Consider the following 20,518-nt stretch of genomic DNA (forward strand, 5'->3'; position numbering starts at 1 on the left):
TATATAATTTTTGAAACTATGGTTGTGATAATCCCGCTGAAATATATATTTTGCCTGAAAATGATGAAATTCCAGGTCGCGATGGACCGCAAGCACAAGATTATGTTTGAGTGACTAACCAACGATTTTTAATCGTTGATTAATATGGACAATGTTTAGACAATGCTGGATAATGTTTGGACGGTTCTCATTTACATGGACAATGTTTGGACGATGCTGATCATCATTAGTGGGTCATGTGCCCAATAGAATGATAGTGTAGAGTGACACATGTTACACATGTAACTATTGAAATGATTTTAGGTCCAATGCAAGTTCTCACCGTGGATTGCAAACCCTGAGGGGATTAGAAGCCCTTGGATTTGAAACCCCAAATCCAATCCCCTCCAATCCACGGTGCCAAACGACCCCTAAGACATACTTGACGGGTTAAGATCAGAAGTATAACAATTGTCTAAATTTTAATGATAAGATAAGGAGGCCATGATCGGTGGCCAAGATCTTCCACTTTGAAGAATCTTTCCGGTCAATCCACTCATCAATGGCTCGCAGGTGATATATGTGTCTTATCCCCCATCCATCATTTTTATCAGATAATTTTAGGGCCGGAGTCCAAATTTTATATCCAAATCTCAAGTGGACCGCACCAAGGAAACAGTGGGGATAATGACATCCATAGTTAAAACCTTAGTAAGCTCGCATAGACGTTTATTTGTCATGTAACCTATTCACAATGTCACACAAATGGGCAGATGATAACAGTAAAAACACAAACATCAGCTTGATCCAAAACTTTTGTAGCCCCCTGAAGAAGTTTTCAACTGTGAGTATTCAATCCTAACTGTTTCTTGTGGTCTAGTATTGAATTTGGGATATACTTCAAAATTGGAATCATGCCTTGAAATAATCTTGTAAAACCAATGGACAGCGTGGATAAAATACATACATGACCATGGGCCCCACAGAGTTTACTCAGTACGTAATCGGCAATCATTGTTCATATCCCTGTACTGGGCCTAAAATTCAAGCTCATCTATTAATCAGCCTAGGCTCAGGCTCGGGCTCGGGCTCACTCTAAAGATCCATCTGACAGAACTTGCCTGGTCCAGCCAATTTTAGGTTTCAAAGGTATTTTTGTCATATATCATGCATGGCAGGGCATACTCAACCCTAAACATTACAGTGGGCCGTAGGAAGTTTTTGATATTAGGTGTTCAATCACCACCATTTCATGTAGTGTGCATGGCAGGGCATACTCAACCCTAAACATTACAGTAGGCCTTAGGAAGTTTTTTATCTTAGGTGTTAAATCACCACCATTGCATGTGGTGTGGTCCACCTAAGATCTAGATCTACTTCATTTTTGGACTCATGCCCTAAAATGAGCTTGCAAAACAGATAGACAACAGAAATCTACAATACATACATCAAGGTCAGCCTCATGGTCAGGGCCAAACTGTGTTGAGTGAGGCCGAGGCACACCGAATCAACTCCTATGTCTGAGAGCCGGTCAGGCTGGCCTGTCGAGTTAGTGGGCTACAAGGGTCTTTGTTTTTATAATTCTTATTTGGACAAAATCATATTAATTTAACTATTTTAAATATTCTTTACAAGTATAAAGTGGAGTCTTCAAGTTCACCCTATTGGAATCAGAATAAAGTCCGGTTTTCAGGTTTTTAAACTATGGCATGTCAGGACAGGGCCAGGCTTGGATAGAACTCAGCCCATCTTGAACCTGGCCCATTAACAGCCCTATGGCTTAGGTTTTGCCAAAGCCCAGGGTTTTGGCCAAGTGGGGCCCATAGATAAATGATCCAACTCTTATAGTAAGCATCATTTCTTTTAGGGGCTGTTTGGTTTGATATAATTACATGTATTTTTATATTATTTCTCTTGAATCTGCATTAAATACATACATCAAACAATATCACCTGGTTTTTATTTGAAAAGGAGTTGCCTCTAGTAGATTTCATGATAATTCCGAGCCGAAGCTTGGTATGCTTACCGTGATATATGTATCATATTCACTTCATCCATTCATTAGGACAAATTATCTTAGGTCATGAGTCCACAAATAAGGCAGATTCAAAGATCAAATAGGCCACACTATATAAAATATTATAAATTGAACGCTAACCATTTAAATGTTCTTCTCATAGTGTAATCCACTTGATCTTTGGATCTACCTCATTTTTGGAGGTATAGCCGAAAATTATCTAACCGAATGAATAGATGGTGTGCAGAAAACATATACATCATGGTGGGACCCATAGAGTCCATCTCATTTTCATATTTAAAAGCCACCGAGTCAATGTCATATATAGAGTGTACATGAATCGAGTGTACATGAACCGAGTTAGCTCAGTTAACTCGTTCGGCATGACTCAGAAAAGCTCAATTCAACTTAGTTCAAAGTTAGGTTCAAGCCTAGTCAAATTGATTTTTTGATCTCGACAAAATTTCGACCCGAGTCCGAGTTAGACCGAGCTCTACTTGACTTGGTTTGAATCAATTTGACTTGGATCAGGTTCACTTAATATAAAATATTTCGCAAATGTTTATATTTAAATAAATTATATCTTATATATTATATACATTAAAACTTCTAAAATCTAAACTCGAACTTAGCTTGTAGCCTTGAATTTAAACTTAACTTGCAAGATGGAGCTCGAACTCGACTCAAGCTGGCCCAAGCTGCTGACCGAGCTGGCCAGACAGGCTCGAGTACCGAGCCAAGCCAAGTTCAAGCTAGGGTAGCATGTTGACCAAGCTGAGCCGAGTTGAGCCAATCTTGACTCAGTTCAACTCGTGTACAACTCTAGTCATATTCCTGTATTATATAATTAATGCTTAAAAGCATAAAATACATTACAATTCTATTGAAATACATCCAACCAAATAGGCCCTACAACTTGTAAGATTCTCAATAAAATACATCACAATTCTATTTTGCCAATGTAAGGGCAACACTTCGTGAGCATTATGCTACCGCTAAAGCTTGGATTCTCACATGTTGAGATAGAGAGTGTGATTCAAGTATTATAATCTCTTCATCGTCTAATCAGGTGAAGCTGAGCTAGTGACTCCGGAGGCCAATTAGGAACCGTCGGATCCTTGTCGAAAAGGTTTAAGAAGTGGACAGCTATAACTCAACGGAAACATCCTAGCTTTCGGTCCTTGGGATAATCACAAATTGGATTATATTAATCATCTGATTTTGTTAATCCCTTAATTTAGAGCCATTGATCATGTACTTTTCAACTGTCCATCTGATGCCCATCATTTATCCGGTCACAAATTGAGTGATTGGATTGATTTATATGTATGCAGGTGGGCCCCATTTTTCAGTTATCCAGCAATAACAAAGTTGTAAAGTGAGATTGACCCATGGAGGAGATCCTTTGAGGTTTGGTTTGTAAGCCTATATGCGGAATGACCAAAAGACTTGTTGTGCATTGAATATAGAGATCAGAAGAGAAAGATGACTTACCTTTCTGTGATACCATTGTTGCAGATAGGGATGCTGAAGTCTTCCTTTCCTAACACCCTTTAGAGAAGATACGATGGGGCTTAAGCTTCTGTCAATGTGTTGAATTAGGAATCCAGCTCTGTTTTATAATGCAGGGGGCAGAGGAGTTTGAAACCCATCAAAACTCCTCTCTCTATGGCTCCACACGGATTTGACAATCTTAATTCATTTTGACTACTATGTGTATATCATAATTGTAGCACTCTACCCTTTATACGAATTTTTTAATGTATCACAACTTAGTGAGGCCTACTGGTATACCCGATCACATTATCCAACCATTAGGACAATCTAGACCGTTGATCAATAAGGCTCACCCATATAGAATTCTTACGTGGTCTCTTCCAAGATGGTCCAAACAAGCCAATTGTCTGGTTACTTAACCAGGTGGACCCAACTAGTGCAAACATGACCATATGAAACCAACGGTGAATTGGCCTCGTCGGTAAGCTGGGTTTTAGTGGTCTAAACGATGAACCCTACTTGCACAAACTAGACCATGACTCAGCAAATTGACCTCATTGGGGAGAAGGGTTTGCTAGTTCTAATCATGGTACTTTATAAAGCACTCTGCGCCGTTTGGCCCACGAAATTAAATGGTATGGAATTGCATTAGATGGAATTAACACCATTATTAGATAATGATTGTGCATCTTGAAATATGATGGTATATTGACTATTCAATCCTATGCTTGGGATTAAATCCTTCCTTTGAAAAAACATTAGAGTAAGTAAAACTCATGTTTGGTGAACCACGTGATCGTAATTAATAGACTAGATTTACAATTGATGTTAGTCACTTGTACATGCATATAACTGGAATGTCATATATAAAAGACACACGTGAATGGATGATGTTTATAAAATACATGCATTAATGTGGGGCTCATAGATGGAGTGAATTTAAAAAATACATAGGATATCTAACATGGAACCAAATGCAATTCCATCCTACCTAATCCCAATCTTTTTTATCATTTCCAAACTTCGGATGATATTTGCATGGGACCAAATGCAATTCTATCAATCTCACTTAAGCCCACATGCCAAACAGGCTCATCCATTCTCGAGTTGAGTCATGACTCACCTTGTTCATTCCTATTATCGCCAATTCCTACAAAAGCCAATCAGAGTGAGTTACGTGTGATTTGGATAGATTTGTGTGGTGTACTCGAGATTTGTTGAGATATACAAAGAAAATCCTACTATAATACAACTTGAGTATATTAAGCAACGGCACAACATCTATTAAGCGGTCGATTGAAGAACAATCATGTAGAAGCAGTTACAAGACGGGTGTTAGGTGTAAAAGCAAAGAAGGTCATGTTGTATAGAAATGATTGCGGTTGTAAGACTATAAATAATAAATGAATTCAACAAAAAAGGAATCTCATATCAACCAAATCAAATCCAAATATATCTTTAATTATTATTTCAATTATTCATCATTTACATTCATAACCACTTTTTTTTTTTTTTGCAAATTAGTTACATTTCCTAATGTAATAATTTATTTTTCACCATTTATTTACATTTTATAGTGTAACCCATAATAAGTAGTTGGCAATTTTAGCTATAATTTGGATTAACGCTCATACGTTAGATTCAGTTCTCCATTCAAGAAGGTGTTCTTTGCGAAGAACAACTGACGATAAAAATGTCTTTATTGATCTTTTATATGTACTAAAAAGTTATTTTGTACAGAAAGCAAAAGTATAACTCATTATCAGAAGACAAACCCCATGCTCTAATGTCGTCTAATCCTATTCACATATTAAGTGAGTGTTGAATAGGCAACGAAACTCCTTCAGTATATCTTCATCATATTCTATATATCTACCTATCTCAACCCTTCAATCATGGTTATTAGTTTGAATTGAGATACAAATTCAATTCTAGCACACCGGCACTTATCACATGACCAAATTGGAAAAACGAACGGCCAGCGACACACCCGTCTTGTGTGAAAGTAGAACACCCACGTGGACGACAGGTTAAGGTCAATTCCGAATAACCTGTTCGGTCCGTTTCCATATCCGGTTTTAACACCATTGAATGAACCACCGCAACTTTCAAAATAGTGCTGATAGAGAAATGACCACATACAACGGCTGTACAAGAAGTTCCAGTACAACCATTTTCCCCATCCAACATATCATGTCTCGTACAAAAGGTGGGCCGCACCTTGATAATCCCCTCGTAAGGAAATCAGGCCAATCCACTCATTGAGTAGGACACAACATCAAATCAATGGACAGCCATTGGTATGACCAGGTGTGCTGGTGTGGCTCACCAAATATCAGATCAGCTCGATCTTAATTTCAAGCGATCATTATACTGTGGCCCACCTTTTCCACGGACTGGATATTCTACAGACGTGAAATGTGGACAGTAAAATAATGGCTGCATCAGAACATCTGATACAACCATTGTATCTGATCATTCTCGCCAGCCTAAAATTATATTAAAGAATCCAGCTGGGCATAAGTTGGAAAGGAATGGATTACATGTTCGGTATCGTCCTAAATCATAAATCCCACCGTAATATGGTTTTGGCACACTGCAGGCGTATGCATCATAACTGTGGTACAGGTCAGGCTCCACCTTACACATTGCAGTTACCCCAAATCAGAACCGTCCAAATGGTGGATCCATACTATATTCCTCTTGTACTCAAGATCCAATCAATTAGACGACCCTTGTCTGTACAGAAATACTCTTCTTCTAATTTCAGTCCATTACCTACCCAACAGCAAATAGGATCAAACTTTCAACTTAATGTTTGGGTTATATCACCCATCCAAAGCGTGTCCCACTATTTGGACGGCTCAGATTTAATGTACATATAACGTGTACAGAAGGGAAGTCTCACATTATCCTAATTAGAATGCATGGAGCTACATGTATCAAAATTCCCACGTCGTAATCACTTCCATGCATCTTGCATAAGTAACGGATCCACAACAGTATCTCTACACTTATATCCGGAAACTACAATGCATATGTGCCATTTATTCTTCACCCATGTTCTTATAACATGCCAAACAAGAAAACTAGAAGACCCAAAAATCAAAATCTCCATCTTTAGCCTTCAAACTCACTTGCATTTCAAAATTCTCAATCATGCCTTTGAATTTCTTCATAAAACATCACAATCTGATTTGGGTTTTCCTCTCTTTCTTCTTTCTTTCTTCTCTTTGTTTCGAACTCGGTCCGACGGGCGAATTCAATGGCCACACTGCGATTTCGGAGTTCCGGGTCTTGAATAGAAGAACCTTGGCCGAATGTCCTGATCCAAATCCATATCTTCAAATCAATATCAGCTCTAATTCAGCTATTTCGAATGAAGAATTGGTGACGGTCACTGTAAGTGGTGTGCTACTTCCTGCCGAGTCGGATTGGGTGGCCATGATCACACCTTCCCATTCAGAGTAAGTGAGAAGGGAAAAAAAATAATCAAGTGGGCTCATGTGTCGGTTGTCCACACTTGTGTTGATCAGATGGGCCTCAATGTAGATAGACCATGGTCGATATTTGGTCCCATTTCTAATGTACATGGATCATTGCTGTTATTTAATTTCAACAACAAATGGGATTTCCATGGAATCCCACATCCTCTATTGGCCCATTAGATCAACAGTTTGGATTATCTACATGGGCCCCACTTCTCCAAAATCAATTATCATAGTATTTATCAAGAAAAAGTTCTTTTTTCTATTTTCTGACTAATATTTTGAATGTTTTTGTTTGTGTGTATGCAGTGTTTCTAACTGTATTACAAATGAATGGCTTTATCTTCAAACAGGTGACAGCAGCACACTTCCTCTTCTTTGCCATTATCCTGTCAAGGTAAAATTAAATAATTAAATAAAAACAACTTTTCTTCTTCTTTTTTAGTCCAAATTCAGTACTAAAATAATTTTACAATTCAGAAATTGCTATTTTTTACTGACTTAAAATTATTTTTAAGTCAAATTCCATTCTAAATTGAACAATCTGATCACTTATGGGTCTTTTACAATGTAGAAATTGTTATTTTTAGTGACCTAAAATAATTTTTATAACTTTATTACCATTTAAGGATGTGTTTGGTTGCACCAAATATCATGAAATTTCATTATATATTTAATATGTAATGAAATTTATTGATATTTGGTGCAACCAAACACACTGTAAGTCTACAATATTAATTTTGGGAGGGTGAGTTTCTTATTTGTGTTGCTCGGGGAACTTTCCTGTTTGTACATGAGGGGCTCATAGCTGGCTTATCCTGGCCATTAATCCAATGGCCCCATCATGAACGGACCATATTGCTAAACAAATCTCCTAAATTTAAAAAAAATAAAAAAATAAAAATCTAACCATCAGATCATTTGTCTTATCTCCATTAAATGTTGACAGTTGGTGCATTTCTTCTTAACCATGTATTTACATTCCAATAATAGAAAGGTTAGCATTGACCAATTGAAGAGATTTTATAATCATGGTTCATCCACTGGGGTCATCAAATCAATGGCTTGGATAACCCAACCATATCCCTACATGTAGAGATTCAGTACCAAAAAAGTGGAAAATGTTAATTTTCTAAGAAAGTATTTTCAGAAAATTTAAAAAAAAAAAAAAAAAAAAACTGATGGAATTGGTAATTTGCATGAAATGCAGGCTCAATACATGAGTACAGACCCAGCATATCTAGGCTGTGAAAAGAAGGAATGTAAGAAATATGAGAAGGGAGCTTGTGTGGTTACAACTTGCAGTGGCTCTTTAACATTCCATGTCATTAACTTCCGAACAGACATCGAGTTTGTTTTCTTCGCCGGCGGGTTCCAAACACCTTGTATATTGACAAGATCCAGTCCCTTGAAGTTCGCCAATCCTCAAATGCCCTTGTATGGTCATCTCTCAAGCATAGATTCAACCGGCGCAACGGTAATTCCTGTCTTTGTGAAGTTATATATGTACATGCAGACATAGAAGGGCATGGCCGCCGCACATGTTCTGTCGTGGCCGCTATTGTGTGTGGTTTGGGCCATTCATCAGGTGGACCCACTTTGAAAATGCTTGGGTTGCTATGTTCCTCGGGTGAACAACATGAGCTTGAGAAAAAAAAAATGCACCATTAAAAAGAAAACGATCAATAGTCAATTTTCTACATGAAAGTATGGCCCACTTGATGAATGGTTGGCCTACCCGATGAGTTCCATGGACCAGCACAGGTACAAACTTGAGCTGGGCTGGTCCATCCCAGCCCCTTTTGCACTCTACATACATGCATATACATACATACAGATAAATATATAAATACATACATACAACTTACTGTAGTTGTATTGCATACAATGGCATTTTAACGTTGGAGTGGGATGGTTGCAGATGAGAATAACTTGGGTTAGTGGAGATAAAAGTCCACAGCAAGTTCAATATGGGAATGGAAAATCAGAGACGTCCATTGTTACTACGTTTACCCAAGATGATATGTGTAGTAAGTTCTCTTACCCCTTCTCCATGAGAGATGAAATGGTAGAAGTATGAATAACTGCAATATGATAGATCATATATACATGTGGCATGGTGATGTACCAATCATGGTCCATTCATGGCCTTCGCTTCAATGGCCTATGTTGGACCATAGTTAGTAATTGGGTCACACGACCGCAATATAGAACAAGAAAAATTCAATTATGTTAAAGTGTTGTCATCATTCAAGGTTGTAACTTCAGTGAGACCATGGATCATCAAGTCTTTTCTAACTGCGTCTATTCTTTTAAAACTTACAACTCGCACCAACTTACTCATTTTAACTGGTGAAATTCTTGATCTTCGATGCATATGATCAACCCATTTAAATCTACTTCCCTTCATCTTATTATCTATTAGTGTTATTCCTAAATTCCTTGAAATAATGCCATTTTCAAGTCCATCCTTCCTCCTCTTGCTACTCATTTAGGTTTAAGCCTAATATTCTATCCCATGAAGCATTGCTGGTCTTATGGCTATCTTATGAAGTGTGCCGCTTCGGATCCACCTAGGTGGGTTCATCCCTGATTGTGGGTCCCATTGTAATGTATGTGCCTTACATCTAGTGTTCATTCGTTTTGAGAGATTATTTTGGGGTATGGTCCTAAGAATAAGATAATCCAAATCTTATGTGGACCATACCATAAGGACCGGTGATTATTGAATACCCACGAACAACTAAAAACTTCTTAGAGGCCACCACGTTTATTTTCCATCTAACTGGCTGATAAGGTCACAAAGATCTGCATGAAGGGACCAAACAAATATCAGCTTCATCCAAAACTTTTGTGGCCCACAAGAAGTTAAAGGGTCAATAACCACTGTTTTTGTTTGGTTCCTTCATCCAGGTCATTGTGACATTATGAACAGGTTAGATGGCAAATAAACATAATGGCCCCGAAAAGTTTAATGTTGGGTATTCAATAACCACTAGTTCATTTGGTGTCGTCCACCTAAGATTTGGATCGGCTTCATTTTTGAGACCATAGGCCCAAAATGAGCTATCAAAACGGATAGACAAAGTGGATTTAAGGAACATACATCATGGTGGGCTCCACAATCAGGATCCATCGAAGCTGTGCCCTCCTATGAGATATCCTCTTAGATTGATTGGTACATGACAAAAGTACGTGGAGAGGAAGTGGATTGCCTTTAGTAGGACGTTGAACGCAGTCCGGCATGATCACAAATGAGAAAGTACCATTTGCATGTGTACAGGCGTAGGACCCACTAAAAAGCATCATACGTGTGGTGCACACGTATGACACTTTTTAATTGATGCTGGATGGAGTGCATCTAAAAAGAGGGCCTAGATTTTATTCTGGTGGACCCCAAAAAGAGGAGATATATAGTGAGATCTATGAACGGGCCTGATCATTTCATTTGTTGGACCTGAAGATCAGGTCCAACTCGATGCACCTCTTGCATGCTGCATAATAATTCTATGCAATTTACAGGTGAAAAACAGGTCTGTTGACTGGGATTGTACTTATGGTGGGCCATGACGTGGTCCACATTCAAACCATTACAGGGTGGTCCAATCACTGCCATTCCTGATCTATAGTTCATCCACGTGGTGGCCCACTAGATCAACGGTCCTGATTACCAGAAACAAACAGTCATTATTAGCTTTTAACTAACTTAATTCCATGTTGTTGCCAAAATGACCAGATTCATCTATAATGCAAAGTCCAGCCAAGGATTTTGGATGGCATGATCCTGGGTACATTCATTCAGCTGTGATGAAAGGCCTCCAGCCATCTCAAACCTACACCTATAGATATGGAAGGTACAGATTCTTTATACACTCAATCAAGAAGATGTGCCCCACAAGAATATGATGTGGAAAAGGTGAACCCATTTTGAAGATCCACTTATCAGGTGGGACACACCAGCTGATGATCTGACCCAATGCAGGTGTGGCCCACAAGACGAGTGTGGTCAGCCTGATTTTCTCAACGGGTGATCTTCATGATAGGACCCACACCTGATGCAGGCATGTGATAGGACCTATACATCACATGCACACATGTGATGTAGAGTCCTGACCTAACACGTTATGGGTTAGCAACTCATCTACGTCACATGCGGACGGAATAAACACTGTACACGACTGAAAAAGCTCCCCTTGCTTTAAATTGGATTTGAACCGAGTCGAGTTGGTTTTTGGAGCTCGAAATAATTTCAAGTTGAGTTCGAGCTTTCTTGAGCTCGACTCGACTTGGATTGAACCTCAACTCGAATCAAATCGGATCGGTGACTTGGTTATTTTGATATTGACTCTGTTCGCCAAGTGTTCGATGAAATAACTCAACGAAGTGTTGTTTCGAGTGCATACATTTTCCTTGAGATGAGCTGGTGGCGAGGAAGAAATAGTTATGAAACAAATCACTACAAAAAAAAAAACACACTTTGCATTATAAAACTATTCTCATATCTTGATTTTGAAGCTGCCCATCGAATGTTTGATGAAATACCTGTAAATTGTTGTTACTGTTTCGCATTATGTGAGAAATTGAAAATGCACTCTATATATTTTAGAAAATGTTGCATAGGCTCAAACTGGCCTGAGCTGTTGACCGAATTGAGCCAAGCTGGCCAATCAGTCTCGAGTATAGTGAGTTTGAGTTAGGGTTAGCTATTGGCCGAGCCAAGCCTCGACTCGTGTACTGTTATCATAATCAGGATCGTACGTGCAAATCATGGGCCCCAAGAGGTCATTGAACCAGTAAAACCAGCCGCACTGTTTGTGTGTGTGTGTCCATTCCTCAACTCAGGTGGGCCACACCATAAGTTTGGCCGGGGCCTGAATTATTTCTCGTTCCAGATTAACGTTGGAGGTAGCACTTGTAAGTGGGCCTTGATGCAGCTCTGTATAGGTTTCAAAAGAAATACCTCCTCAAACAAGGGCCAGGATCAGCATATTTATTAAGTGGGCCTCAATTTTCTCTGTGAACTGACCAAAGAATGCTTTTCATGAAACAGCGATTCGGCAGGTTGGAGTGACCAAATCAAATTCCGGACCCCACCAGCTGGAGGGTCGGATGAGCTAAGATTCCTTGCATATGGGGACATGGGAAAGGCCCCACGTGACCCATCTACGGAGCACTACATTCAGGTGTATTCCAAACTAATCTACACATGCATGTATACGAGAGTCATACTTACCAGTAAATCTACCTTTGACTTATATGGGATTAAGTGGGGCCCAATTTTTCGGTGATCCATACCATTTTTAAGATGGAAGCTAATATGGGATTAAGGGTTCCCATGAAATCTTTCTGTTTTGTAGATCCTAACCATTGAATAAATGGGTCTTTATCATCTACGGCCCGTTTGGAATGTAAGTTGCTTAAGATAAGTTACTTATGCCACAAGTGGCTTATCTCAGTTTCTATTCGCTAAGAAAATAAGAGCATTTAGTAAACAACATACTTATTAGCCTCTCCTCTCTGTCATCTCTCTTATACCTCTCTTCAACAACTTAAGAAAAGTAAAAAAGCTAACAAAAAATTAACTGAAGTAATTAAGTGTTTTTAATAATTAAGCGTCTTTAAGTTTTTTAAAAAAAGTTACTTATAACTAATCATAAACCAAGCTTATTTGAAATAAGTAACTTATCTACTGTTGTAAGTTGAAAAATTAACTCATTTGAGATAATTAGGAAGTTTGATTTTATGATCAATTATAAATAACTTTTTTTACACTTAAAGTTACTTAATCACTTCATATTAATAAGTAAAAATCAAGATAAGCCACTTGAGGCATAAGTAACTTATCATCCAAACGCCATATTAATGCGTGGTTGTACTTTTTCTCTCAACCATATACTTGATATGTAAATCCAAGTCAGGTAACTTAGCTATTTCTGCAAAAACACAGAAAGTATCCCTAGTAGTCATATATTTGCATAAATTGATGGAAGGGAAAGTTTATACGGCTGTCCATCATATTGGAATGGTCCATCTTGCTGTCCACGTGATCTTGAATGGTCTATAAATTGCTGCCCACCATCTGAATGGTCTAGATCGCTGTTTATTTACCTTTGAACAATCCATATAACTGTCACCAACTTTCACATGGTCCAAATTACTATGTAGTGTTAAACAGTCTAAATGGCCTTGTCTAACACTTAGAATTGTTTAAATCACCGCCCACTGTTACTTTTGAATGGTCCAAATCGCTGTTAACAGCATTTTCAATATCTTTACAAATGGGTTAACGATAGATGGAAAATGGTAAAATAAAAATTTCTTCATAGCTCTATCTAATCAAGTAAAAAAAAATAAAAATGAATGTCACTTTAATTTTAATTTTTTAAATCGCTTTGAATTTTAAAACAATAATAGAAGTGAACATGCATGCATATACATTGTTTTTATAGAACAGTTGGCTAGTTGGTTGCAATTGTGTAGCTGCATTCTCTCTTGGTGGTGAAAGCTCTAGCTTGCAAAATCCGAAAAAAAATAAAATCATTCGAGTTACTCAACTCAATTTACCTGTGCATCGAGTCAAGTTTTTAAATTTTGAAACTATTGAAACACTTGCACACATACATGCATGAATGCATACATGATTATTAGGTTGTAACGATTGGCTTGGTTGGTTGTACCCGTGTAGCCTGGGTCGCTCTCGGTGGTGAAAGCTTTGGCGGATGAAATTGAATCTGGAAATGTCGACTCGATATTCCACATTGGAGATATAAGCTACGCAACAGGTTTCTTGGTTGAATGGGATTATTTCCTTCAACTCATCACACCAGTTGCATCCCAAGTCTCTTACATGACTGCCATTGGTAACCATGAGAGGTAACCTCTTTCATTACTTCTCTAATCAATTTTTCTTTTTGAATTTTTAGAGCTTGTTTGGAAGCTTAGAAAGTATTTGGGTGGAACATATTTATCAAGAAAATGACTTTTTCTTCTGATTAAGAGTTCACTCTTTGGTGGAAAACATTTTTCAAGAATTAACGTGTTTTCATGGAAAAAAAATTTAAAAAAAAAGTTTGAAAAGCTTTTCCCAGGCTCCTCATTGAAGCAGGGAAGAGCTTGAAAGGATAATGAGAAAGATCATCATCTTCCTCAAGTAATTAAAATCTTGAATCCACAAGAAAAAAAAAATAAAAAAAACTTCCCTCGTCACCCACCATACACAGGTCTCACTTGTTGGAAGTAAAAAACCAATCATTTATGGGTAACTTGTGGAACCATGCCATCTTTTCCACCGGCATGTTAGTTTGTAGAATAGTTGTACCATGAAAACAGTAGGCTCCATCATTAAAAAAGACTTGATTATCTGTCTCAACATACAAGCACAAAGACGTAGGAATGTGTGTGTGGTCGAGTACCGTCTTCCTCAAGAGGATAACTATTTCGAATCCACGGAACTTCTCTAGACTCGCCACAGAGACTTCTCGAATCCATGAGGAAAGAAAACAGAAAATAATAAATAAATTCTAATAAATTCGAAATTGATTAATGAATGAATAAAAGCGAGTTCACAACCCTTTAAATAGGGGTACCAAGCAATGGGAAAGAAATTAGAATCAAACTACAACTAAAACTCCTAGAATCCATGACTTACTATAAACAGTAAACTTACTATTTATAGACGGTCATGATGTCTACTAGTGTGCAAGGTTTTCAGCCAAAAATATTAAGTGTCCTATTTGGCTTCACCAAACCGTTCTCCTAATTTTTCTAAGCTCTTTTCACGTTGGACGCAACTCCTAAAGCCCAACGGATGAAGAGTTATAATCAAACTAAAACTTACTATTTATAGTAAACACGAAATTAAAATAAGGAAACGACCGTCGATCTGAGAGTATTTCACATATCCGGCTTGCGCAACCCTGCATAGCTGGGTTGGTTGGCTAAAGTAGCTCGTTCTACCACAAAATCATATATTTTACGTCAGATAACTCATTCCGGATTGCGAGATACGCCCGATTTAAGGTCTGATGGTCTGGATCATTTCTTTCGTCGACTGGGCCTTTTCTGATCCATCTTAGCCATGTAATTGTCCGTGACCCGCTCTACATCACACAACCTATTTAGTGAGTAGATCAACCTGATTTTCGAGATGGGTGATTTTCACATATAGTGGGCCTTAGTGCTTGCATAACAAATTATACCATAACTAGTGGCAGAATACCATCATTTATGCCAACAAAGTCATAAAAAAAAGTTTTAAATAATAATAAGTGATAAAAGGTATAAACATTTACGTGATTTGACAATTTACCAACATCGATGAATTTGGAATAATGGTCTTTCTTTTTCATTAAAATATGAGACATCAAATAATGGTATCATTTGTTGCATGACAAATTCCCATATACAATAAATATAAGTAAAATAAAGTTATTAAAAAAGGGTGTAAAATAATAATAAAAGATAAGACGCATAGATATTTAGGTCTCGTTTGGCACGTTCGCAGCATAAAGCAAATGGGGGTTTCAAATCTCCTAAAAGAGAGGGTTTGAAATCCACGGGAGAGCTTGGATTACACCTAAACTCATTCAATAATTGCAGGTGTAACATGTGTGTCACTATGCTATCATTCTATTGGGCACATGGCCCACTAATGATGATCAGCACCGTCCAAACATTATCCATGTAAATCAGCACCGTCCAAACATTGTCCAACACTGTCCAAATATTGTCCATGTAAATCAGCACCGTCCAAACATTGTCCAACACTGTTCAAACGTTGTCCATGTAAATCAACGATTAAAAATCATTGGTTAGTCACTCAGACATGATCTTGTGCTTGTGGCCCATCCGAGACTTGGAATTTCATCATTTTTGGTAGGCTTATTACAACCATTGTGTCAAAAATTACATATCTCACTAATTAGAGATATAAAAGTTGATTTAGTAATTAAATTCAAACCCCTGTAAAAATATCATGCATAGTTCCTTTTGAATTAAAGTTTATTCAAGGGTACCAAACACACTAGGAGGGTTCCAAATCCACGCTCCCAAACAGGCCCCTTGAATTGGCCATTTCCTCGCATCCATGAACCAGAAATACTAAGCTTTCTTTTTCACTAAGAGAAATCAAACACCCATGAGCCAACAAACTTTCACTTTTTCCTTGCAATGGGTCTTGCCTTCTTGTGTTGGATAAGAAATAATAAAACACTTATGCATGTACAGAGATTATGGAGAGTCGGGGTCGGTGTATGAAACTCCAGACTCAGGTGGGGAGTGCGGCGTCCCTTACGAAACCTATTTTCCAATGCCTACGCCCGCGAAGGATAAATCATGGTACTCAATCGAACAAGCAAGTGTTCACTTCACCGTAATTTCGACAGAACACGCTTGGAGCGAGGGTTCCGAACAGGTACAATACACATTTTAATTAAACTTTAACCCTATAACCATAATTTTTTCCTTGCGCGCAACATTCTCATACATCCATAGCATGCTAAGCTTACCATGTGGCCCATTTTTCTTTCCACCAATGTGCTAAAAAATGTTACCTTGTGTCACCCTTCATGAAAAATGTTACCTTGTGTCACCCTTCATGAAGATCACCTAAGCCCAATAGCTACAGGGGTGAGGGGTCGTTCTTCAATTTTAAGATCTTTAGATTCATAGAACTTCTTGAAGAAATGAGGGGGCACGACATAGAAATTAATGGGCTATATCTTATCCAATTTAAAGGGTTGGCCCACCTGATGAGCTAATCATGTGATTTTTTGTACCAGGTGATAGTCATGATGGGGGCCATCTTTTACATGGCCCAATAAATTATATTTAGAATGGTGACTTAGCATGCTACAATTTCATGTGATCATTCCTCTCTCTCTCTCTCTCTCAAACTAATTATTGATTTTATTTTTTATTTTTATTATTTACAGTATGATTGGATGAAGAAGGACTTGGGAGCCGTTGATCGATCAAGGACACCTTGGGTCATTTTCATGGGGTAATCTGATCAATAGCCATTTCTTCAGTTTTCCAAAAGCTAAAGCCCATCTCATCAAACAATGATATAAAAATACACATAATTAATATGGGTCCAAAGCCATTGAGAAGGGAGGTGGACCACTAAACTTACAGTAAATATTACCTTTCTAGCCGTCCATTTGTTTTTGTATGGTATGGCCCACCTAAGGTCTGAAATAAGCTGGCTTTTAGACCAGAAGATCTAAACAGTGTAGCCCAACTGATGGAAAGATCTGATTTAATTTTTTTAACTTTTTAATTTTTATTTTTAAAAAAAACACCTCTCAGAAAATAAAATTTTATTAGGGGTGTAAGTGGGCCAGACCGGCCTGGGCCCATCTGGGGCTAAAAGCCCATGAGCTTTCCATAGAAATGAGTTCTAAGGCCGAACTTATTGAGCTGGGCCTGGACTTTGTATACAGGCACCCCTTCCACACACACTTTTTACATGCACCACTTGTGCCGACATGGCAAGTGTGTGGGACATCTCAGTCGTACATAAGGTGGCCCGAACATTGGAGATGACCATGAGCAAAAATCAGACCAGTTTAAGCACCAGGTGGGCCACACCTATACTAAAATAATGGACGGTGGGGAAATGGATACACGATTATCTACTGTAGTGGGACCCACTTTTCGTGTAGACCCCTTAATTTCCATCAATATTATCTAGCATTGGGTGATTTATTATAGATGAACAGTATCTTTGTTTCAATGGATAGATTTGGTAGAGTGGTTTTTGGTCCGTAGATTGGACGATGATCTCAGATGTTCATTTGAAGTGTTTGGTGGTTGCAGACATAGGCCCATGTACTCATCATGTCCAGGAGGATTTCTCCCGAGCGTTGATTCTGCCTTCGTCGATGCTGTAGAGCCACTACTGATAGAACCCAAGGCAAGTGATTCATATAACATCTGAGCCGTTTATCAGATGGGGCACACCTGGTAGATTATATAAAAACGAAAAATCAGTTAGTTCAACCGCCAGGTGGGTCTCACATGTGTGGAAACCGTTGACGGTCTAAAAAGCTTTAGTCCTTTTACACCCTTTTACACCTCCACTGTGTAGAGTCCTGGTCACTCACAAGCAAGCAAATGCGCCAATATGGCACATGTGTGAAATCAGAGCTTTTTATCTGGTGGACCACACTCTTTAGATCTTCTAACCTAAAAATCAGGCTGTTGCAAATTTCAAATGGGTCACATATATAGAAGAATCATTCCAGCCGTCCATTTGTTTCATACACTACAGTGCATTCGAGCAGCCAAAACGACCTGATTTTTACCCCAAGAAGATCTAACCAACATGGCTCACGGATGGAAAGTTCAGATCTAGCACACGTGTTACACAATGGCGCAATGCATGTGCTTGCGCACGTGGGAGGGCATGACTCTAGCTTTCGCAATTCTATTCACTTGTGCATCCAAACGCATCCAGACCGTCCAAATCAGCAAATCCAAAGGACCATAATCTTATTATTTTTTATTTTGGAAGGTGGACCTCGTTCTGTTTGGGCATGTACACAACTACGAGAGAACATGTGCGGTGTACCAAAAAGAGTGCAAGGCCATGCCTACAAAAGATAAAGATGGTGTGGACACATATGATCACAGCAACTACACTGCACCTGTTCATGCTATTATTGGAATGGCTGGCTTTGAATTGGATCAGTTTCCCGGCAGTGTAAGTACTTCATCCAATCAACACCCTATAAGATGGACGGGTAGGATCGTTTATAGAATTAGTTTGTATCAACAATCACATCCATCTATTTGTTGGACCCTATCTGGGGTCGAATATGGTCCTAAAGAACCATTTTTATTGTGCAATCCTAACTATCTTATCCATGGCTTGAGAAATGGATGGCTAAAAATAAGTAAAGCCAGCTTATAGATGGATAGGATCATCCAATCGGTCTGACTTTTCCATGAGATTCTGTGAAATCTTTGGTAGACCTAATGGACGGTCCAGATCAGATTGAGCCTAATATCTAAATTAGTTATCAAGCACACATGGACAAGATCCAGACCAATATTCATCTAGAGTAACCTACGATCTGGTGGGCCACACGTCAAAAACTGACCCCTTTCATATGATCCTAGCTATCTATTGGCATTATCCTGACCGCCCATTTGCAGCCATCAAGAGACTGAAATCAGATGCTGGGATTGACGGGTGAGGTTTCTCGGACCCCATTAGCGATAGGGCCCAATAGATAAAAGGTCCAGATCTTGTCCATGTGGGCCACATGTACGGATACTTTATGGTATGAATTGCGTGTTGGATCTTGCTGCAGGCTGAAAGCTGGAGTTTAGTGAGGATTTCTGAATTTGGATACGTGCGAGTGCATGCAACGAAACAAGAGATGAGAGTAGAGGTTAGTATTTATAGTAGTGGTTTGCTAGCCCCACACGCAGCACACGTGCAAACCTGGAAGTTAGTGGGGTATCTGATTGAAGCATCAGATCACCCTACTGTTAGATCATATTCAAGAGTAGGGCTGATCGCCTCATCAGGTGGGCCACCCTTATATGAAAAGAATGGACGAGTTAAATAAAATCACCAACGGTCCACGTTCAACATCAATGTATGGCCTTCCTGATCAGGATACTGATCTGATTTTGGCATATGGTCACCATCGCCATGGGGTCCACCTTATGCACGGCTCAGATTTTCACTCGATTGACAGGTTGGCACGTGTGCTGCATGTAAAGAAAAGGCATTTCATAATGATAAACGGAGCACTGTAAGTTATAGTGCTACTAGTTGTATGGGGAAATTTAGACAGTCCAACTAGTCAATCTGAGCTATCCATTAGGCGCAGCATACATCTGATGGTCTACCACATGAAAATCGTACCAATCAAACAAGTCTAAGCATCCAATCAAAGGCCCGCCCATTGGCATGGAAAACAATGGCTATAAATAGAAAGGCCAACTTACAACAGATAGAATGAATGGGTCAATGAGATTTTTTACTGTTTGCCAATGAAAGGTGTGCTGCAGCTAATGGACGGCCTGTATCAATGTAATAGGTTGTCCAAGTGTCCCGTTGAAATTAGGAGCACTATAACGTTTAGTGCCCTACGAGTTCATTCTTCTTTAGAAATATAGCTTGGATAATAGATATTGATTGGATTTTCTCGTCTTTGTTGGATTTCAGTTTGTAAACTCAGATACAAGAAAGGTGCAAGACAGCTTCCGCATCACAAAGTAGAGAGAGAGAGAGAGAGAGAGAGAGAGAGAGAGATTGCCATTACATATGGTCTAGTTATGGCAGCAAGAGATAGATTACTACATATGCTCCCTTACACATGCTCTGGTGATGTGAGTATCGTAACAGTGAGAGAAAAGCTTTGATACTCTCGCTATGTGTGATGGATGATGCACATGCGCACGGGCATATGTAGGGGCATCTCTCGGCGGTGCACATGGAAGGGTGATGTATCAATCGCCTTTGATCCGTGAATATTGTATTTTAACATTCAAGGATGATATATCAGTCGAAAATGAATTA

At 38.8% G+C, this 20,518-nt stretch overlaps 1 protein-coding gene across 1 annotated transcript; it reads left to right on the forward strand.

Moving 5' to 3' along the window:
* The first annotated feature begins 6,581 nt into the window (after positions 1-6,581).
* LOC131250817 (nucleotide pyrophosphatase/phosphodiesterase-like) lies at positions 6,582-20,251 on the forward strand. Its single transcript, XM_058251156.1, has 13 exons — positions 6,582-6,960; positions 7,291-7,378; positions 8,192-8,458; positions 8,903-9,011; positions 10,718-10,835; positions 12,032-12,164; positions 13,667-13,854; positions 16,207-16,393; positions 16,914-16,981; positions 17,800-17,896; positions 18,497-18,685; positions 19,299-19,379; positions 20,165-20,251. The coding sequence occupies exons 1-13, from the start codon at positions 6,653-6,655 to the stop codon at positions 20,216-20,218; spliced, it is 1,887 nt and encodes a 628-aa protein (XP_058107139.1). The 5' UTR covers positions 6,582-6,652; the 3' UTR covers positions 20,219-20,251.
* Positions 20,252-20,518: the final 267 nt, after the last annotated feature.

This window comes from Magnolia sinica, chromosome 7 (assembly GCF_029962835.1).
Source record: "Magnolia sinica isolate HGM2019 chromosome 7, MsV1, whole genome shotgun sequence".
In the NCBI taxonomy this organism is placed as follows: Eukaryota; Viridiplantae; Streptophyta; class Magnoliopsida; order Magnoliales; family Magnoliaceae; genus Magnolia; species Magnolia sinica.

Coding starts and splice junctions, on each gene's coding strand:
- LOC131250817 (XM_058251156.1), top strand. CDS start 6,653: ATGCCTTTGAATTTCTTCATAAAACATCACAATCTGATTTGGGTTTTC. Junction 16,394..16,913: donor GGAGCGAGGGTTCCGAACAG/GTACAATACACA, acceptor TATTATTTACAG/TATGATTGGATGAAGAAGGA. Junction 16,982..17,799: donor CCTTGGGTCATTTTCATGGG/GTAATCTGATCA, acceptor TGGTGGTTGCAG/ACATAGGCCCATGTACTCAT.